The 25,121-nt window shown below is 51.2% G+C and overlaps 2 protein-coding genes across 5 annotated transcripts in view; one reads left to right on the top strand and one right to left on the bottom strand.

Annotated features, from left to right (window-relative positions):
- Window positions 1–11,015, bottom strand: part of MAP2K6 (mitogen-activated protein kinase kinase 6) — a 51,170-nt gene extending 40,155 nt beyond the window's left edge. For 2 of the 4 annotated variants that reach the window (XM_086857717.1, XM_023938848.2), the window contains exon 1: window positions 2,538–2,705. In XM_086857717.1, coding sequence (XP_086713843.1) covers window positions 2,538–2,580 — 43 coding nt within the window. In that variant the 5' untranslated portion in view covers window positions 2,581–2,705. Of the gene's footprint in view, window positions 1–2,537; window positions 2,706–9,943; window positions 10,287–10,829 lie in introns of those variants that run through there. The other 2 variants (XM_086857718.1, XM_023938849.2) reach the window with 2 other exon arrangements.
- A 10,010-nt stretch (window positions 11,016–21,025) lies between these two features.
- The window catches only part of ABCA5 (ATP binding cassette subfamily A member 5), a 35,252-nt gene continuing 31,156 nt past the window's right edge, over window positions 21,026–25,121 (top strand). The window contains exons 1-3 of the mRNA XM_086857716.1: window positions 21,026–21,181; window positions 23,982–24,116; window positions 24,678–24,794. Of these exons, the coding sequence (XP_086713842.1) occupies window positions 24,690–24,794 (105 nt within the window). The 5' untranslated portion in view covers window positions 21,026–21,181; window positions 23,982–24,116; window positions 24,678–24,689. The remainder of the gene's footprint in view (window positions 21,182–23,981; window positions 24,117–24,677; window positions 24,795–25,121) is intronic.

Raw genomic sequence — 25,121 nt, 5'->3', positions numbered from 1 at the left:
ATCCCACCCTGCCCTGCACAGACACCCCAACAACCCCACCCTGCCCTGCACAGACACCCCAACAATCCCACCCTGGGCATCCCTGGAACACTCTCCAAACCCTCCTGGAGCTCCGGCAGCCTCGGGGCTGTGCCCATTCCCTGGGGAGCCTGGGCAGTGCCAGCACCCTCTGGGGGAAGAACCTCTCCCTAAAATCCATCCCCATCCCCTGACACAGCTCCAGCACTCCCTGGCTCCTGTCCCTGTCACAGGGAGCAGAGATTGGAGCTGCACCTTGGGGAGAAGCTGTAGATTGCTGAGATCTCTCCTCAGTCTCCCCCAGAAAAGCACACGCTTCCTTGTCTGGCATATAAAGAACACAAGCCAAACATCAAGAACAAAAGCCTTTCCCCAGGTTTTGTCATGCAATTTTATCTCAATTTGGAAAACACACTGCAGAAATCCATGGCAGCACAGCACTGTGACAGACTTGTGACAGCAAGTCTTGTCATCCCAATGAAGTGACACAAGTGGGCAGATTTTTTTTTTTTTCCTCTCTACATATGTCCACATGGATCAAAGCCCGTCAGGTCACATCTCTCCACCCAGCCTTCTAAAGCAGAAGCTGAAAATACAAACGTCCCTTTATGAGCCCTTCTGTCAAAGCCTCCACAGAACTCCCCGTGTGAGGTTTGAGGCTGGAGTTTCACTCATACACTCACACTCCCAAAAAGGATCCTGCCTTCCATGTGCATCAGCAGACAAGCAAAACTGGGAAAAAAGGAAAGCAGAAACAGGGGGGAAAAAGTAACCAAGAGAAGCAGGATAACATAAATCATCAACACAGATCCATAGTGTCCGTCCCACTTAGCAACCAGGACAAAATACACCCCAACTTTGTAAATTCTTATTCGTGTGTGCTCAACCCTAACCAAGCACATTCAGTCCCACGGAGCCCTGCAAAAGGACTCGGATGCTCCCATTTACCACGTGCACTTTCAGGATGAAGACATGAAAAAAAATCCTATTTAGCCTCTCCTTTAAGGGAAAAGAAAAAAAATTCTTCAGCCCCTACAGCTGCATCAGCGCTGAGTGAAGCTCAGGATTGCTCCTGCCTTTCTGCCGTGGCGATGCCTTTTCAAAAAAACCTTTTAAAAGCAAACTGCTGGAAAAGCAGCCCCCCTTGGCAGGAGATGCTCGCACAGGATGGACCCTAAATGAGATTATCCGAGGTAAAGCGAGGCTGGAAGCGCTGGCATTGTTCAGGCTCGGCGCAGGAAGAGCCAGAGGAGGAATTCTCTCCTACTGCAGGAAGCTGCTCCAGCCCCTTATCAGACAGAAAGCTCCTCATTTCTTGCGGGGGAAGTACCCAATGTTTTTGAGGGGAAGGAAAAAAAAGAAAGGGGAAAAAAAAAAGAAGAATAAAAAAGGCATGGCTGGCTGTAAAGGAAGCTGCCTGGTGACATGAATGGAGCTGAGGCCATGCTGGGAGGAAGGCTGAGGCACTGGCCAGCTCAGGTGGCTCTGAGCAAGGGGACATTCCCTGGCTGTCACCCCACAGGGACCTGCAGAGAGACAACCCTGGGGTGCTTCCCTCTGCCAAACTCTGCCAATTCAGCCTTGTCTCATTTCACAGACTCACTCAATGAACTAGGTTGAAGGAGAACTTTTGAGATCATCAAGTCCAACCCATGACCCAACACCTCCTCATCAACTAAACCACAGCACTCAGTGCCACGTCCAGGCTTCTTCCAAACAAGTCTGGGGACAGTGACCCCACCACCTCCCCAGGCAGACAATTCCAGTGCCCAATCACTCCTTCAGTGAAGAATTTATTCATTTCTTGTCTCCAGAAAGCAACTCTTTTCTCATCATCTCTGAATGCAGCACCTGTGTCATCCTCCCCAGCTGCCAGGGGCTATTTTGGGCTCTCCCACCAGCTCTGATGCTGCTGTCAGGGGTTGCTTTGGGATGTGGGATGTCCTTCCATGCAATGCATGATCTGCTCTCCAGGTTAATTTATAAAACCGATTGCTTGGCAGGGATCCAAGTTTTCTGTAGAGATGTTCAAAAGTTTCATTAGCAATGAGCAAATTGCTGGTGTCCTTGGGAAAGGTAAGGAAGTCAGAGTCTGTGTTATTTGCTTTTATTTATTTCTAGAGGGTCCCAAAGGACAATTCCATGTCACAGAGCAGAGCTCTCTGGCTGCACATGGTTGTCTTGGCATATTGCACAGATACCTAAAAAAACCTAAATTTGAAGTATTTTCACTATTTTATCAGATTTTATGCCTTATTTCAGCCAAGAACTCCTTGTCTCAGCCTGGTTTCTCCTGGTGGGTTGTTAGAGGACTGTGGTTTTCATCTCTTGGGAGTTAAAAAGCAGAAAACCACTGTGGAACAGGTTAAAACCCAATAGTATTAGAGCAGTGCCTTTCTTCTCCTTTAATAGGCTACTCTGACAACCCTCTGCTTGTTAAATGAGAGAAAAATCTGTGGGCAAGCAGTGAAGGTCAATCTTGTGGTTTTTGAAAGCATTTAATTAACACAGTTAAGTACCAAGGTCTGCTTGGGAGGGAACTTCTGCATTAACCAGCAGCATCTTTCTCTTCAGAGAAGCAAACCTGCAGGAGAGGACTGACTGCAGGATTCATCTCCACATCCCAAACCTCAGTGGGGCTCCGATTCCGGCGCAGCAGCTTCCCTGTCCTGCTGCTACTGCCAAACCTGCAAGGAAATGATGGTCAGGGCTGTGTCTGCACCTCTGGCACCCAGCTGGCCAGACCCTGACCTCCTCCTGCAGGGTTTGGGGTGACCCCCTGCACCCCCAGGGCTGCCACAACCCTGTGCTGTGCCTTGGGCTTCTGCTCCAGGCGTTTTTGCCAAGTGCTTAAACAAATCTACTTAAGATGTAGCTTAGCCCCAAGGGGTTTTGGCATTTTGATGGCAGCATGTAAAGTCCCTGTCTCTTCCTTTAGCTCCTCTCAGCTCTTACAGGTGCACCTTGGATAAAACTACGATAAATATCCCATATTTGTGCTTTAACCCTGGGCAGTCACATGCACAAACCCCACAGCCACAAGCTGACAGTTCCCTTCTAAAAGGTCACGGCATCAGCTGCTTGAGAGAAGAAATCAATCCCAGCCCTTACAAAGCCAGACTGGGTTTTACTTCTTCATACTTTTGCAGCACTGGAGACCCTAATTGCAGGCAATTAAAGCAGCCCTAGGAAAAAGGGCTGTGCTGAAACCCAAGCTGGGAAGTGTGGCTGTGCTGTGGGGGCAGCTGCCAGCGCTGGAGAGGTGCCCAGGGCTGTGCCTGGTGCTGCACAAACCCTGCAGGCAGAGCTGTGCCAAAAGAGCCCTTCTGAGCTGGTGTGCCCTGCTCTGGCAGGGACTGGGGCAGGGATTGTTTCCCCTCCTACGTGCAGGGACTTGAGGCAGCGACTCCAGTGGGCTCTGACCCGGGCTCTGCACACCAAAGATGTGAGAGAATGGAGCAAATCCAGAGAAAGAATCATCCAGTCATGGAATGGTTTGGCTTGGAAGAGCTCATCTCTTTCCACCTTCCACTGTCCCAAGGTCCCTGTCCAAGCTGCCCTTAAACACTTCCAGGGATGGGGCAGCCACATCTCTGGGCACCCTGTGCCTCACCACCCTCACAGGAAATAAATTTTTCTTAATATCTAACCCAAACCTTCTTTAAAACGTCAGTAATCAATGCTGGGTTTGCCTTTTAACATTAAAATACTCTTTCTCCCTTCCCTTTTGGTGCCAGTTCTCTGGGAAGGTTTGTCTTTGCTGGATTGGGCCTTCCATCACTTTAGAGCTGTCAGAACAACAAAAGACTTTTGAGTCATTTTCTATATCTGACCTTGAACTACTGGAGAAGCAATAAACATTCGTAAGAGGCATGATACCATGGAGCAAAGCTGTAATTTTTATAACTTGTTGCGTGAGTGTGAAATGAGCCCTGCTGAAAAGCCAGGAGTGAGGAGGCCGAGGGTCAGCCCCCATTGCAGGATGAGCACCGGCACAAAAACCCCATCCCTGGGACTTGCACGCAGCAGCCACGCGATGCTCTGAGGCCATTTGGCACTGATAAGCATTCTTCATTGAGTGCAATTACATTATTTTTGTTTAGAAAAAGATTCTCCTTCAAAAGCAGCTCCCAAGTCCGTGCTGACTCAGCCTTCATTAAAGGCCTCTTCTTGCAGACACAGTGAAGTGTTGACTCCTGCACTGATTTTCTATTGCTGCCTTATCTTTGGCATCTCATCTGCAACTTCTGCTGGGTTTTTTCTTTCTGTTTTTTCCCCCCCCTCCACCGTTTTCATCTGAATGCAGTACAAGTGGCTGCTGCTCGGGCTTCAGCTCTTCTCACGATTTTTGATCTGCCAGGGTGCAGGCTAAGAAAACCCAGCCTTGATTATAAAATTGCAGGCTAAGTAGGCTAACAAAACAGCACCAGCAAGAAACTGGATCAGCTCAGCTCTGTGAAGTTTTCCTGCTCGAGTAGGGGGGGGAAAAAAAAAAAAAAAAAAAGCTTTTTCTCTTACAAACCTGAAACCCTACCCCAGCTGCAGAGGTTGTTTGCGTTGGGCTCCACACAGGACTCAAGGTTTTGCATCAACAAGCCACAGCCACTGCTCCAACAGCAACTGGGGGATGTAGCCAGAGTAGCTCCTACCCCTGAGCCTTCCTGAGCCTGCCCCTAGCAATCCTGACTGAGGATGGGATGTAAATCCAGAGGGATTTGCCACAGCTTTGCCAGCTCCAGCAGGACCAGGATGCACGAGCGGCTGCTTGGAGCTCCCACTGAGGATGTTCAGCATCTCCCTGCACCATGTCCAAAGGAAAGATGACCCAGAAATGCTTCAGCACCCCAGAGATTTTCCTGCTGGGATGAACCCTCTGTGTTTGGAATGCCCAGTTTAAAAGGATGGGGAGATTTGAAGGATGGGTTTAATTCTGGCTTTGAGGCAAGAGAAAGCAACAGCCTCAGACTTCCCCTCTCCAAACTGCTTTTCACTGAGCCAAGGCCACTGAGCAGGAGTCAGCCTTCCATTCACACTTGTCAAGTGCAGAATATTGTGGCTTTGGAAGACAAAATAAAAAATAAAAATAAAAAAAAAAGCCCCTTTTTGCGCAATGAGCAGATATGGAAATTGCACCGAAAATGGCCTTCACCACTTGGCCACCAGACCATAATATCTGACGTGGCACAGCTCCAGCCTCCTGGATCTGCTTCCCTGCTAACCCTGCTCGAGCTGATAATGCTAATCCCTTAAAACTATTCCCAGACAGGCCCTAAGGAACTCCACAGGTAATGAAACAGATTTTTATTTTTTTTAATTATAGCTCTGTCCACGTCTCAAAATGAAAAGAAGGCTCCTGCAATTTCTCTGGCCACTGGAGGCTGACTCAACATTTCCTCTAACGATGCTGCCGGTGGCCACGCTGCCAACCTGTAAATGCACCCCAAAATGGTCCCCCAAAAGGTGAGTGACAGCAGGAAGGGACTCCTGGTGAGTAATTCTGACTCAGAATGGCTTGTGCCACCCGCTGCCATCCCAGCTGTGACCTGCCCTGTGCTTCCACTGCCCCAGAGGGGCAGAGCTCTGCTCTGGAGCAGCATCAGGAGTGCAAGTTCATGGGGTGAATCCCTTGGGGCAGGGCTGGGAACCATCACAATGGCCAGGGGAAGAAGCTCTGGGCCTCCAAGTGCGTTTGCAGAGGGCTGGAAAAGCATCCCCATTCCTGTGCTAACAAAATTCCCAGAGTATTCTTCTTTTTCCAGCTTAAAAAAGGGATCAGAGCTTTTTTTCAGGTGTGCTGGTTTCTAATCCTTCTCAGAGAGGCTTCTAGAGGTACTGTCACAGCTCTTCAGAAAGAGAAAAAGCCCAAGTGACAACAAACACAGGCACTTTTGGGAGGAAAAAGGCAACTTTTTACACATCCTTGTGTATTTCCAACTACAGGACCCAGAATCTGCAAATCTGCTGTAACCACATTCTACAGTTTGTGTCCCACTTCTCCAAACCCCTCCTGTGGTTCTCATGGAGCATCACCTGAGCAGCTTGGGGACGTGTCAGGGGAGGGAATTCACCCCTAAGGAAGCTCTGAGGTTTTGGTGACTAAAACAACAAAAAGGAGCCTGGCAGGAGCACTCAGCTCTCTGCCCCCCTTTTTCCTGCAACTTAGCACTTCTATTGCTAGAATTGCAATATTTATGTTCTGCCCCTACCAAGAGCCTGGGTAGCACTGGGGAGCTGCTGCCCTGACCAGTGCTGTCAGGACATTGGGGACATGCTGGGACATGGGGACAGGGCAAACACCTCCCCAGGGCAGGGCAGGGGCTCACCCAGGTGTCTCAGCACCCCTGGCTCACCTGGGGACACACAGCAGCGCTTTGCTTCTTCCCCAGCCAAACACTTTCTGCACAAACCACATTTTCCTCTTCCCCAGCTGGGTAATTCCTCCAGCCTGGGAGGTTTTTAAACTTCTTAATGAACATTTTCCCCCCCTCTTAACCCAAAGCAGGCACCTCCAGCACAGCACTTAAACTAATTCAACAGGGCAACCTTAAAAAAATAAAAATTAATTAAAGATAAATCGACAACTGGAGCTGAAATGTGCTGCTAGTCCAGGCTTTGCTAGGCTTGCACCTGGGCTGACCGTGCCACGGCTTTGCTCGCCGTGCCCTTGCCAAGTGCCTGTGTCATGGGAGTGTGAGTGGGGAGAAGCTGAGGTGGTGCTGATGAGGCAAAATGCACATTGCACAACCCACAGGAGCTGCTTGCAGGTTAATCTTACACCAGCAACAACCTGCCACCTACCTAGGGCTGCAAACAAACCACCGGCAGCTAACATTTCAGCTCTGCAGCTGCTCCACTGAGACTCCTGGCTGGGGAAAACAAGAGCGTTTCACATAAAATTGTGGTATTTGGAGTAGGTGCAGGGCCTTTGGTCAAAGTCCATAGGGTGCATGCTCAGCCAGCATCACGTGGGATGTGCTGCTCACAATCTCAGCTTCCTTTTGCAGCTGGAGCACCGAAAATTGTGAGTCTGAGGTTCAGGTATGAGATCAACAGGCAGCAACACTTAGTTCAAATATCACTTCAATGTATTTATGAATCAGTGCTCTCATGGATACTGCTCCCCCTTCCCTTTTCTTATTTCAGTGGAGAAATTTGCATATTTGCAGGTGTTTTCTGCCATGTGGGCTTTGCCAGGGAATAATTCCCCCGTTGCCAGGAATTTGGGAGATTCTTGAATGTATCTGCTGTCACCAGAGTCTGGATTTACAGCCTCAGACTGTGCTTGGCTTGAAATGAACATGGACTTCCACTTTTTTTTTCTCCCCCCTCTCCAATTCCAAAATAATATCCTATTAATTGTGGCAGCCAAATGGGCTGGATTTGGGCAACGATTCAATTTCTGAGCTCCCATCAAGGCCAGAGCAGCCTCATCTCTGAAGGTGAGGAGCAGGCTGCAGGAACCTGCTGTGCTCAGGGAAAGCTGATTTGCTATGTCCAACAAAAAAAGAAAATACCAGTCTGCAGCTTAAAAGAGGGAATGAAGGCAGGAACAAGCCCAGGGTGAAATGCAGGGGTGTCTTTGACTTCAGGTGCATTTTGTGTGCAGGGGATGGCTAACACGGCCCAGAACCATGAGCACGATGCTGGAGGAGGCATCTCTCATTCCTGCTACAGAAAGGGCCAGGAGGAAAGTGTTGTTTCTGAATTCCAGGGAGAGTTTTAACCTTTATGGATTGTGCAGAAAGCAGATTTTTGCGTAGCACAGGTAGGGTCCCCCTGAACCAGGTGGGATCTCTGCTGCTCATGTGCTCCCCTGACACTCTGCATCAAACAAATTAATCTCTGGCAAATTCTCAGAACAACTCTGGAAAGGATTCAAAGCAGGGAGAGGGCTCAGCAGCTGGCTGGGGCTCTGGGCTGTATTTTCCAGAGCTGCCGAGGAACCTCCTGTGCAACACATGAAAGCTGATCCCGAAACGCAGATTATCCCAAAGAACCACACCTCTGCTGCAAAGCCCGGAGCTGAAACCCCTTCCCTTTGCTCAGCCTGAACAGCTGAACTTGGAAAAGTTATCTGTGCGAGGAATGCAGGCACTGGTGCTGCAGGGAGCGAGGAGGACGGGAAAGGGAGGCAAGAATGATGCCATTCATTGAGATCGTGTTTTGTGGGTTGGCTTCTTCCATCTTCCCTTTTTCCTGGTACTGGGGAGGATGCAGAAGGCCGTGCTGGGGAGCGTGGGGGACACTCAGCAGCCCTGCAGGGCCACCAGCACAGCTCCTGCTGTCACCACCTCTGCACGCCCAGCCTTTGCCACCCCCAGGCTTTTTGGGGACCCCCCCAATCCCCCCAAGGGTGTCCCAGGGACCCTCTGCCGGTGACAGAGTGCTCTGGGTATCACCGGGTTCAATCCTGCATTATCAAACTTCCTTGGCTCTTTGCATCGGAAACTTTTACAGTTCCCTGCTCGGCTGGAAAAGATGACTGCAGCGAACCCAAATTAGGAATAAATTATACAACAACTTTACATTTTTCTTTTACAAAGGAAAACTGTGTGGCAAGAGCCGTGCGGGCACCTCCTTCCCAACGCTCTCCCTTTGCAAGGATTATCGTGGAAGGCTTCGCAGACGGCTTAGTTTGAATAAATAAATAAACAAACACAACACGAGGCAGCTCCAAACCCAGTTTGGGACCCGATCCCGCCGGGCCAAGCGCTGCCTCCCACCCTCCCCAACCCCAAATATGTGCGAGGGATGCAGGATGCAGGGGGAGCCAAACTGCAACATCCCACCCCAGCACCCCAAAAAAAGCTCCAAAAAAGCTGCATCCCTGCGGCCGCTCGCTGCCACACGGGCATCTCTTTTCACAATGAACGGCCGCAGCCAACTCCTCCTTAAAGCTCTCCCCGCCTGCTCTTGCAGGGGCTGTTGCATTCCCGCAGCATTTTTGCAATATTAAATTCTCCACCTCCTCCCAGCCTGCCTTCCCCCCAGCTCCCCGCCCTTGCAAGGGCACAAGGCAGAGCCGCTCCGGAATAAGCAGCGAGTTGAAAAGCAAAGAGCGAGCGTTCCCTGCCACCACCACGCTGGCGGAAATAAATCACTGCTGTCCCCTTCCCAAACCCCCTCCTGCTGCTCAGCTCCTGCCCTTTCGCAGCTCCTCAACGCTCCCGGGTTTTGCCCTTTTTGCACTTCCCAAGTTCTCAACTTCTGCAGCTCCAAAACGCTCCATTGCTGCAGCTGCACAGCGCTCAGTTCCTGCCCTTCTGCACCTCTTAAATGCTCGCTTTTTGCACTTTTGTGACTGAATTCTTCACTTCTGCCCTTGTGCAGCTGCTGAACGCTCCAGTCCTGCAGCTCTTAAAGGCTCTATTCCTGCCTTTCTGCAGCTGCAAAATGCTCAATTCCTGCAGCTCCAAAATGCTCAATTCCTGCAGCTCCAAAATGCTCAATTCCTGCAGCTGCAAAATGCTCAATTCCTGCAGCTCCAAAATGCTCAATTCCTGCAGCTCCAAAATGCTCAATTCCTGCAGCTCCAAAATGCTCAATTCCTGCAGCTCCAAAATGCTCAATTCCTGCCCTTTTGCAACTCCTAAATTCTCAACTTCTGCCCTGCTGCAGCTCCAAAACGCTCCCGGTTCCTGCAGTTCCAAAATGCTCCATTCCTGTCTTTCTGCAGCTCCCAAATACTCAATTCCTGCCTTCCTGCACTTCCCAAGCGCTCCATTCCTGCCTTTTTTGCACGCTCGGAGCTGGTGTGACAAACCCCACTCTGCTGCCTCTGACCAAAAGTTACCAAATATTAAAGGGGGGTGCGGGGGGAGAGAGAAAAGGGTGGAAAATGATCTCAGCGCTGGCACGAGAACAATACTTTCCCATGGAAACATAGGTATATATTTAATTCCTGGTAACTCCACTCCAGTTTCACCTTTCATCTCCCTCGCGGACTTGTTTAAAAAGTTTGCTTTAACCCCGCGCCGAGCCCCGGCTGCAGCTGCTGCTCCAGCACCCCCTCGTTCCCGGCCGGGGGGGGCTCGCTCGTCCCGGGAGAGGCTCCCGGCTGCTGCACCGCCAGCGAGCAGGAAATGCACCGGGAGCTGCACCGGGAGCTGCACCGGGAGCTGCACCGGGAGCGGCACCGGGAGCTGCACCGGGAGCGGCACCGAGAGCTGCACCGGGAGCTGCACCGGGAGCTGCACCGGGAGCGGCACCGGGAGCGGCACCGAGAGCTGCACCGGGAGCGGCACCGGGAGCTGCACCGGGAGCGGCACCGGGAGCTGCACCGGGAGCGGCACCGAGAGCTGCACCGGGAGCTGCACCGGGAGCTGCACCGGGAGCGGCACCGGGAGCGGCACCGAGAGCTGCACCGGGAGCGGCACCGGGAGCGGCACCGGGAGCGGCACCGGGAGCGGCACCGGGAGCGGCACCGGGAGCCGCGACCCCCGGGCAAGGGCGGGCGTGCAAACGCGCGTGCACTTGCACGCGCGTGCACTCGCGCGCCGTGCATGCACGTGCACGGGCACGCGCACCCGCGCGTGCACGGGCACGCGCCGCTGCACGCCCGCTTGCACGCGCGCCCGCTTGCACGCGCACCCGCGAGGCGCGTGCACGCGCGGCCGCGCACCCGGTTGCACGCGCGGTTTTGCACAGGCACCCGCGAGTTTGCACGAGCGAGCGAGCGCGCGCCCGCCGAGTTTGCACGAGCGAGTGCACGCGCGCCCGCCGCCGTTGCACGCGCGGCTGCACCCGCGAAACGCGCGCGCGCACGCGCCCACCCGCGGGCCGCACACGCGCGCACACGCGCGCGCGCTCACCTCGGGGCTGAGACATCGTCCCCCGCCGGGCTGGGGGGGAGGGAGCGCGCACAAAGAGCCTTCCCCGCGCGGCTCCGCCGAGGGGCGAGCTGCCCGAGCACAAAAGATGCGAGGCGCGCGCTCCCCCCCGGAACGCCGCGCGCGCTCCCGCCTGGGCGGCGCGGGGCTCCGGGTGCGCCGGGCCGCGCCGCGCCGGGCCTGGCCGAGCCGGGCCGGGCCGGGCCGGGCCGGGGGGGGTCCCTGCGCGGCTGGCGCGGGGCCGGCGCGGCTGCACCTACATGATGGGCCGGGGCGGCCGCCCCGGCCTCCGGCGCGCACGGGGAGGGGGGGCGGGGGGTCCCGCTCTGCGCGCGCGCGGCGCCGCCGCAGTGCCTGAAGGGAGATGTAGTCCCGCGGCCTGCACCCCCACAGCCAGGCCCCGGCAGGGGGCGCGGCGGGGCTCGCTCGCTTCACACTGCTCCGAACCGCTTCAAACGGCTTCGAAACGCTTCAAAACGCTTCAAACCGCTTCAAATCGCTTCAAACCGCTTCAAGTGGCTTCGAAACGCTTCAAATCGCTCCAAACCGCTTCAAGTGGCTTCAAAACGCTTCAAATCACTTCAAACCGCTTCAAATCACTCCAAACCGCTTCAAACAGCTTAAAATCGCTTCGAAACGTTTCAAACCACTTCAGATCGCTCCAAACAGCTTGAAATTGTTTTGAATCGATTCAAACAGCTTCAAATGGGTTTGAATCACTTCAAACCGCTTCAAATCGCCTCAGACCACTTCAAATTGTTTCAAATCGCTTAAAATCGCTTCAGACCGCTTCAAAGTGCTTCAAATCGTCTCAAACCGCTTGAAATTACTTCAAATCTCTTTAGATCACTTCCTGTCGCTTCAAGTCACTTTAGACTGTTTCAAACCACTTCAGATCGCATCGGCTGACACTGCATCACATCACCTCACACAGCAGCGCTCTGCCCTGCGCTGTTCTTTCCCCAAATGCCTGTGCCAGTGTGTGAATAGTGCCCCCCTGCCTGTGCCATCCCTGCCTGCATCCCTGCATTCCTGCCTGCATCCCTTCCCACCTGCCTGCATCCCTACCTGCATCCCTAGACCCCTGCCTGCATCCCTGTGCCACTTCCTGCATCGCTGCATCCATCCCTGTATCCCTTCCTGCATCCCTGTCTGCATCCCTGTCTGCATCCCTGCACTCCTGCCTGCATCCCTTCCTGCATCCCTGTCTGCATCCCTGCACTCCTGCCTGCATCCCTTCCTGCATCCCTGTCTGCATCCCTGCACTCCTGCCTGCATCCCTTCCTGCATCCCTGTCTGCATCCCTGCACTCCTGCCTGCATCCACTCCTGCATCCCTGCATTCCTACCTGCACCCCTACCTGCATCCCTCTGCCCCTGTTTGCATCCCTGCCTGCATCCCTGCCTGCATCCCCGCATCCATCCCTGCCTCCCTCCGCCCCTCCTGTATTCCTGCCATCAGCAAGTTCTGAATCCATGGCTTTTGAATGTTTCCCCTTGCAGGCTGATCAGGTGGAGTGAGCTCATCCCGAGTCACACAGGGTGTTCTGAGGTGGAAATGGAGATTTCCCGTGGGAAGAGCCAACAGACCTGACCCAGTGACATTTCCCTCAGATGGGGACGCTCCACATGGGAAACTCATGGGGGTGGGAAATGGGTACCTCCTTTGCCACATAAGAACCCCCCTAAGGGAAAAAACTCTGAGGAAAGGTAAAATTAAACCTTCCCAAAGCAGTGTTTACCATTATTTATATGTTCCCTTATAGAAACACTGGTGGAAAACAAATAAAACATAATAAAAATAACTGAGCGTTAAGAAATGTGCACTTCAAAACCATTTACAGTTAAATGAGTGCTGAGGATATTTTACATCCCCACAAAATATTGATGACAAATGTATAAAACCCAGTGAAATGTCGCATGGAGGGCACAGATGGGAGTGAGAGCAGTGCTGCCACTCATTCCTCAGGCTGGAAAATGTGCATTAGAGCTGATTAATTCCCTCTTATTTTTTAATTCTTATGGAATTTATGGTGTTTCCCCATTGTCTCTTTCACCTTTCAGTATCCAATTCATCAGCAAACCTACAGTTTGTTTGTAAAGGCAAATATCTTTTTCCATTCATCAATCAGTGGAATCCTTCCCATTGTTTCTTTTATCTCTCAGTGCTGGTTTCATCTATCAGCAGACCCACAGCTTGTTTGTAAAGACAAATCCATCATTCCTCTCAATCTCCCTTCACTAGGAATTATTTGGAAAATCCCAATGCTGCTCACGTGTGATTTTCAGCTGTCATAACCATAGGTGGTGGGAAACAGCTGCAAAAATGTGTCTTGAACACCTGTGGCACCTCCTGGTGCATCCCTGAACACCAAGAGCAGGTTTTGGGGCTTAAATCAGGATTTTTCCCGGCACGTCGTGAGGTGGGAGGGGGCCATAGCTTTTGCTCTGAAGCTGTTGTGTATTTTGGATGACAGCCCTGTGCAGGGACAGACAGAAGTCCTGTTTTTTCCAAAAACAATGCATTTTGCAAATGGAGAAATCAAGTACAGAAGCTTGGTGACCAAACCTTATGGAGCAGGAGGTGGGACCAGCTCCAGCAGTTCCCGTGCTGAAGCATCCAGTGGCTATTTCAGTTTCTTTGGTTCTGGTTTATGTTTTTATTTGATTATTCTGCTCCCAGAATGGGAATGGGAGCTGTGGGGAAGGAAGGATAATTTGGTACGAGGTTTGGCTTGGTCTGTCCTGTGAAAGACAAGACAATGACATTTTCAAGTGTGATGGCATCCTCTGGACAGAATCTCATGAAATTTCTCATTATTTTTTAGCTCAGGTAGCAGTCACTCCCCACAGAACAGCTGGACAAGAGAATGCAACCATTCCCTAATGCTCCTCAGGCACACACAGGTGGGATGTTGGGAAAATCTTCTTTTAGCTGAAGAGGTGGGAATTGTGAGGATAAAACAATCCAATAAGTACATGCAGCTCATAAAACAAGCTGGAAATTAAAACCAGTAGGAATGATGGCCCTAAAGGCCCTGGCTGCCATGGGGCAGCACACAAGGCAGGCTCTCTGTTACAGCAGATGAATAAACTGCAGGAAGTTCTCCAACACCAGAGGGACCAGCTGGGAAAAGGAACCCTCCCGAGGGATGTCTGGGGAAGGAGCTCGAAGATAAACCAAAGCAAACAGAGGGTGCAGATGCTGGGGAGGAGAATGTGGCTGGGGGAGAGAGGAGGTGAGAAACAATGAGCTGTCCTGATGGCAGCAGGCACCATCTGCTCCTCAGGGGCTGAATGCTGCTGGCTGATATCCTGCATTCCTTTGTTCCCCGGGAACTGCAGCCTGCAGGAATTTAAAGCCAAACACTGGGCTCTGGGAGTTCAGCCCCATCTTACCTTTTGTCTGAATTTCCTCGGTCTCCTCCTCCTCCTCTTCCAGCCTCTCCCCTTGCAGCCCTTAACTCCCAGCACGTTTTTCCACCCTGGATCCTGAGGAGATGGATGAAAGCTCAGGAGGACTTGGAATTCTCAGGAGTTAAACAAACTGTGCTGCCCCAGCACACACAGGGTGGGATGTTGGTAAAATCTTCCTTTAGCTGAGGAGGTGGGAATTGTGAGGATAAAACCATCCAATAAGTACATGCAGCTCATAAAAGAGGCAGAGGCCAGTAAATAAAAATGACTTTCAGCTTAGTAATAAACAGGTTTTAGAGCCACAAATCTGTCTGGGCAATAATGATGAGTCAAGCACGCTCTTCCAGGAGGGCTGAGGGGGATGTTTGGGTGTGTTAACCTAAAGAGGAGAGACAGAGGTGGAGAATCAGGGAGGAATTTAAAATTTTTAGAAAAATATGCAATTAATGCACAGGTGAACTAAAGCAGCCTCACACTTCCAAAATAATTGATCTGGGGCTGGGGGGAAAGGTGTTTTTATATGGCCTGTCTTACATTGCTTTTCCTTCCCTCTGAGCCTTGCATTCCTGCTCTTGGGGATGGTTTTGTTTCTTATAAAAAGCCTGAAATTTTACCACTTACGTCTTTTTTGTGGTCACGTTTTTCTGTATTACTGCCCAGAGAGAGAAAGCCAGAGGTCCCATCCCTCTGTCCCACTTTGGGGCTGTCACAGAGGGACAGGGCTGAGCGTGGTGGTTTTTTCCTTGGCTGCTGGCATAGGTTTTAGTGCTGCAAATACTGCTGGGTTGTTTTTTTTTAAGTGTTTGCATTTGCTCCTTCTGCCCTGCCTGCACCTCTCCCTGTGTGTAACAGATTCTGTGTTTGCTTTGCTGCAGTAATGGACCCAAGTGCATCCTTTGGGCTGCTGGGGACACTTTGTGCAGCCCTCAGCCCCTTTTGTGTCTGCTGCCTTCTCTGGGTCACATCCCCAGCTCCAGGCTCTCTGTTCACAGCCCTGAGCCTGCTCAGCCCTGCCAGGGGATGCTCCATTCTTTAGGGTCAGATCCACGAGGGTTTAACTTTTGCAGGTCACTCACCAGGCATTGTTTGAATGCTCAGTGACTCCATCCCAAAGCCAGGAGCAATAAAAGGAATTCAAACTCTGCCCAGTCACCCACAGCCCAGCCCTTCCACCGGGCTGAGTGCAGCCTGTGCTGCTCCCAGGGGCTTTTAAATGACCCCATCAAGGCTCCCCTGGAGTCAAGGCATCCTTAAATCCCACTCAGGAGCCTCCAGCCAACCTGCCCCTGTTTGGGGAGCGATTTCCCTTCTTCCCAGGCAGGAGAGGTGCGGCAGGACCCCAGTGAGCTGTGGCACTGCTGGGTGACACTGTGGGGTGACATTGTGGGGTGACACTGATCAGTGACACTGCAGGGTGCCACTGCTGGGTCACTGGTGGCTGCATGGAGATGTGACCTCAGCCCTGCCTCGAGCCCTGCCCTGTCCCCCTCACTCCCAGAAGAAATCAGCATTTGGGATTTGGGATTTGGGATCTGGGATTTGGGATTTGGGATTTGGGGAGGAGGGTTTCACCTCACCCTGCTCTGCCCTTTGGACTTCGTTTCTTGCTGTCTGTCTCCAACTCTTTCATCCCACTCTTTTTTTTTCCATCAAAATGAGCTGCAGGTTCGTTCAGCACCTCAGCCAAGGGTTCAGTTGTAACCAGCTCGTAACCAATCCCCAGGGATGCAGAGTGATTTTCTGTGGGTGGCTGCAATGCTGGGGTCCCAGCCAGCCTCAAAATTCCCAGTGTGGATATGCAAGGCAAGGAGAAACCTGGATATTTAGGGACAGAAGCAGAGGCCTCACCAGCAGCCAGGGAGAGGAAAGAGGAGAGGGAACCCACTGCAAAAATGTTCTAAAATACTATGGAATAAACTGAGCAGCTCCAGTGGTAAACAAGGACAGGTGGCACCTCTGTCTGAAGGGATGTCTTTATTGGGATGGCAGCAGGGAACATCTCTTCCTTTAGCTGACATGGATATCTGGAGCGTGCTGCAGTGCAGAACCAGCCAGCAGCTTCTTTTCAAGCAGGAAATCATATTTAATAATCCATCCAGGAAATCCACTGGGAAGGGAACAAGCTGGATGTGGGCAAGTGGCTGCAGGACCAGGATATGACAAAAAAATACTTCTTTTCTGTCACATCCCCATCAGGGATAGATCACATTTTCCCCCTTCAAACTCTGCTGATTTAAAATTGGCATTTGGGTTCTTTTTTCTGCAATCATGAGTTATAACTCGTGGCCAGAGTGAATCTATGTTTGTACCCATCTGGCTGTAATTATGGCATTGCACACAGTGTATATGTTGTGCACATAAAAAATCAGCGTGCTGACACGGCTCTTGTGGAGATTCTCTTGATGCTTCAGTTTAAAGCTTGGGTTTATTTTTTTTTTTTTTTTTCCCCCAGAGGTTTTTAACTTCCCGTAAAAATCTATTCTGGGCTGGGACTCCCTGTGCCAAGTCTTAGGGCAAGATTGAAATTTCTCTTATGAAATTTTATTCTGAGCCAGGCTGGATGTTGTTCCAGAAGGTGAGGGAACGGAGTAAAACCTGTGTCCTGCATGGTGTGAGCAAACCTGGCTCCTAAAGAGCTGAATTTTGCATAATCACTTCTAGAGGTGCAAAATGCTGCGATTCTCACCTGGGTTTTAAACCCTTTCCTTTGAATCCAGGGATGAATTGTACTTGTTTATCACACCCTGGGTCTGAATATCAGGATATTTTTGATGTCCAGGAGCTGGTGGCTTTGACAGTGGCCAAGAACCCTTTGCAATTTGGTGCAGCTGCAGCCTTGAAACATTGAATATTGGAGGAATTAGGGTTATTTCAGCCTCTTTCCAGCTCTCAGAAAGAGGCAGGCCTCCAAATGAGGTGCTCTGAATTCCTGCTGAAGGGCTTCCCTGGCAGGGAATCTGGGCTGTAGAGGATGCAAATGCATTGTCCTTGTGCTTATCCACAGGTTTATTGATGCAAAAACATCACTTCCAGTAAGTGTGGAGATCTCCTCAGCCAGTTCCTGAGCCAGCTGTGTGCACAAGAAAAAGAGATCTAAACAGTCACAAGATATGGGCAGGAACAGGGCTCCAAAGGAAAATGTAAAATAATTTGGGTTTCTCTGCAGTTGACTCAGAGCAGATTCCATGATGGGGCTCTGGCTCCCAAAGGGCTCTGAAAAAGCTTTGATAAAAAAAAAGGAACTGTGAAAGAGCAGCTGTTTACCTGCAGCTTCTGCATCAGTGCACAAAATCATTCCAGCACTCCTGGGCTGCCTGAAAGGGCTCTGCAGCCCGGGAAGAGCAGTCGGAGCAGGCGGGGAGCAGGAGGGGAGGGAAGGGTCACATCCACCGGGATAATGTTCCATTTCTGTTTATTTGCTCTCCATACTGAACTTGTCCTGCCCAGCACAGAACCTCCCATGTTCTCCTTGAAGAAGCAGAGCCTGCCCTGCTGGAGGCAGCTCTCTCCTGCTCTGCTCCACATCCAGCACAGGTTTTCCACAGCATGGGCAGGGATGTCCCAAGGATTTTGGGAATTCTCCTTTTGTGATTTTAATGCCTTTTTTTTTTTTCCTTTCTTTTTTCTCTTCCCTTTCCAAAGGCCGAGTCACAGAAAGAAAGGAAAGGAAAGGAAGGAATTCAGCTAGTCATGTTTCCTTTCTGGGTGAATGAATGCATTCTCTGTGCAGTGCACTGAACTGTGCTTCCATGACACCCTGCTTGCTGAGCGCCTGACCTGAGCACCTGGGCACAACTTCCAATTTCCCTGGAATCCCCCTGGAAGGAGATCCTTTAAACAGAAAGGGGAAGAGCTGGCCCAGCCTGCAGGGAGGAAGTGCCATTCTACACGTGCTGCTGTGGCCCTGGCACTCCTGGAGTGATGCACAGAGTCCTTCAGCCCAAAGTGAGGACTGCAGAAATCTCCCTCTGCCCCAGCGTGAACAAGCCCAGCTCCCTCAGTTTTCTTGCACCTGGAGCCACTGGAAGTTGCCATCATTTGGTGCCACTGCCTGGTGGAGTTGCTTAGATTCCTGTTCCACTTAAAGAGATTAAATTTTTCTCTTTGTCTTTCAATCTTTTTGCTTGGAAGTGTAACCTGGGCAGGTTTGTGGTGCAAACACAGCACCCACCTCCATCTCAGCACAGGCTCTTTTTGGTCTGGAACAAATTCCATCACCTTTGGCTCTTTGTACCCACAAACAGAGATGATGTCTGAGGCACCTGAGCACACAGGGCTGCTGTAAAAATTCATTAGGTGCTGGTTTGAAGGTGCTTTGAAGATGAAAGGCAGCAGTGTTTTAGGTTTAATGATTCTCTGGAGGTTCTCTCGCTGTGCTGCAGGCTGGGTTTGACTCTCAGGTGCTGATTCTGTTTGGTGTTTCCCTGGCTGCAGCAGCACCCAGTGCCAGGGGTGTCTCACCCACCTGCCAGGAACATTTCAGGGGATGTTTTTCTCCCAAATGACACAGGCAGATGTTTTGGAGCACCCACCTCCTGTGCTTTGTGCAGACCCCTCACGTTTTGTTGCTATGAATTGTCCTGGGGGGTTGTAGCTCTCCAGGACGAGTCACTGGGCTAAAATACCCTGGACTCCAAGGAGTTACAAACCTTGCAAGCAGAGCATCAAATCACAGATTCACAGAGAGGTTTGGCTTGGATGTTGCCTTTTCCCAACCTGGAAATGAAACTCGAGCAGTGTAAGAGCAGGTCTTTAATGAAGGCCTTCAGGAGCAGTTATGGAAAGATGTCCACAAACACCCACCCAAAAAGTACACATTTATAGGTTTCAGGAAATTAGCATAATTGATAAAAAATGATAAAAAGCACCAATCAGGCCCCTTCTCTAGAACCCCCCTCAGCTCTAGCTGGACTTTGTCATGAGAATGTGTCTTGAAGAGTTGTTCTCAACTTTGGTTCCCAGGAGGAACTGAGATCGTGTTGGAGCCTCGTATCCCCCAGGAAGTTCTGGAATTTGTTTTGTCTTTCTGCCTAGGGAAAGGCACTGGAAAAGCAGTGGGAAAAAGAGCCACTAATACAACAGGGAACAGAGTTAGAAATATATGTGTGAAGAATACAGAGAACATAGAAAGGAGAGAGAAAAGGGAGAAGGGAGAAGGGAGAAGGGAGAAGGCAGAAGGGAGAAGGGAGAAAGGAAAAGGGAGAAGAGAAGAGAAGAGAAGAGAAGAGAAGAGAAGAGAAGAGAAGAGAAGAGAAGAGAAGAGAAGAGAAGAGAAGAGAAGAGAAGAGAAGAGAAGAGAAGAGAAGAGAAGAGAAGAGGAAAAGAAAAAATAAGAAAAGAAAAAATAAGAAAAGAAAAGAAAAGAAAAGAAAAGAAAAGAAAAGAAAAGAAAAGAAAAGAAAAGAAAAGAAAAGAAAAGAAAAGAAAAGAAAAGAAAAGAAAAGAAAAGAAAAGAAAAGAAAAGAAAAGAAAAGAAAAGAAAAGAAAAGAAAAGAAAAGAAAGAAAAAGAAGGCAAAATCCAGCCCAGCATCAGGAGGGGACCTCAGAGACCATCTCATTCCAACTTCCACTAGGCCAGGAAGAAGTGGAACATGAATATGAGCACTCACAACTTTTGAAGTATAAACAGAGACCACAACAAAGTGACCAGAAGAATTCAGCCCCAGATGGGCTTTTATTGTGTTTAACGCTTGGTGGATGAAGATAAAAGGTTTTGGGTTTTTTTTATTGAAGTTGTAGTTATGTCATTGTATTTACTCAGTATTCTTTAGGTAGTTATTTAATTAGAGTCCTTTGAGCTAATATCTCAGTTAAGGTGGAAACGAAGGGAAAGAAAGAAAGTTTCCATGGGGTTTGTGCTGCTGTGGGGTTTGTGCCTAACCAGGGCCCCGGGACCAGGCTGGGGCTTCGATCCAGAATATCAAGAATATCCAGATCCAATATCTTGGATATTCCCAACCATTGCTGTGCGTGGAGAGGATGCAAAGGCTTCAGCACGGCTGAGACCTCGTGCAAACACTGCTTTTCACTTAATACTGTGCTGTGATAACCCTTTCTTCTTTCCAGATGAGGACACAGTGTCCTGCTCCCCATTTTCCAAGGAAAAAACGTGGAGTCCCTGCTGTGGTGACAGAGCTTGGTCACTGCTGTGCGTGATGCTCGTGCACAAACCAACCCGGACAAGGAACTCGCATCCCTGAGCAGCGGATCCGTGCTGGAGCAGGAGCTGCTGGCTGCTCTCCTGAGCCTGGATGCGATCCTGCAGCAGGATTCAGGATTCCTGCTCAGCTCAGCCTCTCCCTGCAGCTCGCAGGAGGCATTCGGAAAATCGGAAGGGGTCACCCGGGGGATGGAGCCCTCGGGAGGGGGGTCCCGGGGAGGAAGGGGATCCCTGGATCGGGGGTGTCCCCGGGAGGGGAGGGAGGTCACCAGCGGGGAGGTGTGGGGCTGGGGTGCGGGGGGTACCGGGGGTACCGGGGGGTACCGGGGGTACCTGGAGGTATCGGGGGGTACCGGGGGGTACCGGGGGGTGCTGGGGGGTACCAGCGGGTACCGGGGGGGTGTGCCGGGAGGGTACCGGGGGTACCGGGGGGGTGTGCCAGGAGGGTACCGGGGGGTACCGAGCAGTACCGGGGGGTACCGGTGGGTATGGGGCGGGTACCGGGATGTACCGGGGGGTACCAAACGGTACCGGCGGGGCTCGGGGCGCTCTGCGGGCCAGGCTCGGCTGCGGACGGGGCGGTCCCGGGGCCGGGGGCGGTGGCAGGAGCCGGGCCCGGCCCCTCCCGGCTCGGCTGGGACGGGAAGGGGAAGGAGCGGAGAGGAAGAGGAGGAGTTGGGCTGCACCTGAGTGCGCGTCATTACTCGCGGGTGCCGATGGCTGGGGCAGCCGGGCCGGCGGGGCTGGGCGCAAAACGGTGAGAAAACCGCATTTCCAGGGGTTTCCAGCGGGGGAAGAGGGGGATGTGGAAAGCAGGAGTGTCCTCGCTCTGAGACACGCGGGGCTCCCCGGGGCTGGGGCGCGGTGGGGATGCGGGAGGATGCTGGGGGTGCTCAGGAATGCTCAGGGATGCTGGAGATGCTCAGGGATGCTGGAGATGCTCAGGGATGCAGGAGGACGCTCAGGGATGCAGGAGGATGCTGAGGTATGCTCAGGGTTGCTGGAGAAAATTCAGGGATGCTGTACATGCTCAGGGATGCTCAGAGGACGCTCAGGGATGCAGGAGGATGCTGAGGAATGCTCAGGGTTGCTGGAGAATGTTCAGGGATGCTGTACATACTCAGGGATGCTCAGAGGACGCTCAGGGATGCAGGAGGATGCTGAGGAATGCTCAGAGGATGCTGGAGAATGCTCAGGGATGCAGGAGGATGCTCAGGGATGCAGGAGGATGCTGAGGAATCCTCAGGGATGCTCAGGGATGCTCAGGGATGCAGGAGGATGCTGAGGAATGCTCAGGGATGCTCAGGGATGCTCAGGGATGCAGGAGAATGCTCAGGGATGCTCAGAGATGCGGGGGGATGCTCAGGGATGCAGGAGGATGCTGAGGAATGCTCAGAGGATGCTGGAGAATGCTCAGGGATGCAGGAGGATGCTCAGGGATGCTCAGAGATGCGGGAGGATGCTCAGGGATGCAGGAGGATGCTGAGGATGCTGCAGGAACCGTGCAGGGACAGCCCGACCCGGCTCTGCTCCGTGTCATTCCTTGTCCCCGCAGGGAAACAGGGATGAGTTTGGAGGGAAGGGATTTGCAGCCCCGGGCAGGGCGGGCGTTCCCCTTGGAGCTGGTGAGGGAGCAAATTCAGAGAAGGGAGAAAATCCAGAGAAGGGAGAAAATTCAGAGAAGGGAGAAAATTCAGCCCGTTTTTCTAAATTACCACGTAAAGCATGTATGTTATTATGTGTCGTTCTAATCGCAATTTAAATAATCCAAGCGCTGTGTGAGCACATCAGAGTTTTCCTTGAGTCCCACCTCGGCTGTTGTCACGAAGCAGCAAGAGCAATAATCTTCTTTTCTCGCCGTTCAGCGGTTGTTTTTGCCTGGAGGCACAGCTCTTTTAGCTGACACCCCTCTTGTTCGGTTTTCTTTTGATTTTGGGGGTTTTTTTTGGCCTGAAAGACAAGGCAGACGTGATGTGCAGCACTAAATCACCGTGTGACCTTTAAAGCCCGCTGCCAGGTCGATGCCTGGGGAAGGGAGGGGAGGCTTCCCAAGGATGGGCTGAGCATTATTTGGGAGCCTCTGATGTGGAATTAAAGGGCAAACCCAGCCTTTCCCTTGAGACGGCTTTGATTGAGATGCCCACAAGTATTTACGTGTCACCCGCTTCCCATATCAGCACAAATCACAAGGCTGTGCCTAAGCTGAGGAGAATTCTCACAGGCTGAGGGTATCTTCATTTTGTTTGCTATTAATTAATCAAAATGCCTCAGCAGCTTTTCCTGCTCAGCCTCTGTGTTCGTTTCCTTCATCTGGAGTTTCAAAGAGGATTTTGGTTGGGTTTTTTTTTCCTCCCCCAAACACAATTTCTCACCGTTCAAGTGATGCTTCCTCAGTGTCCTTCATCGTTCTGTAGCTTACGTGGAGGTGGCAGGTGTAATATGAAAAATTAATTAACATTCTTCAAATGACCCTTCCTCCAACCTAGGTGATGGAAATGAAAGCATGGCAGAGTTCCAGCAGAGGTGTGGGAGTATTTTGGGTTTTAGAAGTGGATAGAAAATAATTAGAGAAACAGTAGCTGGCACTGGTGATTGAATGTCGTTAAATCATCTTTGCCAGTTTTGGGGGTTTAATTAAAATGTTGTGGCTGAGGGAAGGGGCTGCTGGGTTAAACCTTTGTGTGGTGTTGAGGAGGGACCTCGGTGGAGTTTCTGTTCCTGGGAGAGCTCTTGGAATGTGCAAACAGTGGCACTTGAGGGCATGCTGTGAGCAGAGGGGCCAGCACAGTCATTTTCATGACCTGTAAGCAAGAACTGCTGCTTTTGATTATTTTTCAAACACTCTGCTGTCACTGGGAAATGTTTCTTGCCCGAAAATATCCAGAGGAGTTGGACTCATTTTTCCTGCAGGGCTTGGTTACTACCATAGCTTGGTGTTGACACATTTTGTGGTTGGATTTTTTTCCTTTTTTCAAGCAAAATATTTTCTTATTTTTAATTTTACTCTCATTTTTGAAGCAGTCTCAGTGTGAGGGCAGCACTCCAGGCTGGAGGTGGGATTCCTTCTCAGAGCTTCTCTTGCAGTGATGTGCAGTTGTATCCCACATCCCTCATGCTTCCAGGGGTTGCTGCTCCATGGAGCCAGCCTGGGAGCTGGGATTTGCTTCCTTTTAGCCCCTTTGCCCTCCTCTCATCCCTGCCATGCTCACACAGGCTCTGTCTAGAACATATTTGTGTATTTAAAGCGGTGTTGACCTCTGAGGAACCTTCCTGTGTCCCGTTACTGAGGTGATGTCCATGCTCCAAAAAAAGATTTACAGTCCAGCCAGGGAAGGAAGTTTGGGTCCTGTGGGTGTGGGACAGATAACTGAGAGCCCCAGGAACACCAACCTGCTTCTGGAATGAGAGCTGGGAGCTGCAGAGCCTGGAACACGGATAAATCCCTCCCTTCTCCCTGTGCTTTGGCTGGAGTGACTCTCCCTGGGGGGGTGTAGGTGCTGCTGAGGGGGGGTTGTGGCGCCTGTCCCCGCTGAGCAGCTCCTGTTTCACCTGCCCAGGTGAAATGTTCCACCATCCCCAGCTGAGGAAGTGGAGGGAGATGCAGTTTTCCCCGTGATTCCCAACCTCAGGCAGCAGAAAGGGTGGCAGAAGCCAGGAGAGAAGAGCCCATCCAGCCCCACAGCCCTCCCCAGGTACGAGTATTTCCATTTCCCGTTGAATTTCCATTCTTTTTCCCCTCCCAAAGGCCACATCCAGCCGTGCTGGGCTGCTGGGAAGGCTGAAATGGTTTGGGGAGGGAGTGAGCAGTGCTGGCAGTGCTCCAGCAGGGAAGGGGGTTACTCATGCCCAATTGCACAGCTCACCCCGGGGCTGCTGGCGCTGCTCCCGCGCTCTGGCTGCCGCCCTCGGCTCCTGCAACTGGAGCACTTGGCACTGGCATCCCATCCCAAAAACATCCAATCCCATGGAGAAAAACAGAAATAAACCCGGTTTAAGTCAGGGCGAGTGAGTTGGCCTCGAGCTGCTCCTGCCCTGGCTGTCTCCTGAGGCATCTTCAGCCCAAATTCCCAGCTGGATTCCCAGTTTCCCTCATCCCCCACCGCCAGTTTCTCTCATTATTATGCACATAATGTAGATAAAACACCAAAAACCAAAAGTGAGAACTTCCTGTGCAAACACCAAAACCAGAGGCTGCCTGGCCTCGGCTTTGGGGGTTTCATTTAATGAAAATTGATATTTTTTTCTCCTTAAAGGAGTCGTGAAAGATGGCACCGGCTGCTCCAAGAGAAGCAGGAGTGTGGAGGCAAACCCGAGCTCTGCTGTTCAAGAATTGTCTCATCAAGTGCAGGACTAAGAAAAGCAGTGTCCAGGTAAGGGGAACTCCTGTGCTGCTTCCAGCTCATCCTGGGCTCAAATAACTCCCAAATCAAGGCCAAAACTCAGTTTTATTTTAGAGTTCATGAAGCTTTACGGTCTGCTCGGAATTTTTAGGGTGAAATAGGATTTTTTAGAAGGTGTTTTGTGATCATTTATTTCAAAAATATTATGATGTGGAAGGATTTATCCAGATAATAGTGCTAAATATTAAATTATATACATATATATATAATAATGCATTTGGAAGAGTATGTAATAATAAATTATATTAGCTAGTATAGTCATTATATTCCAATTACACTTTTAAATATTATATAAAT

This window comes from Cyanistes caeruleus, chromosome 19, assembly GCF_971803275.1.
Source record: "Cyanistes caeruleus chromosome 19, bCyaCae1.hap1.1, whole genome shotgun sequence".
Lineage (NCBI taxonomy): Eukaryota > Metazoa > Chordata > Aves > Passeriformes > Paridae > Cyanistes > Cyanistes caeruleus.
This window is presented reverse-complemented; position numbering and strand designations above follow the sequence as displayed.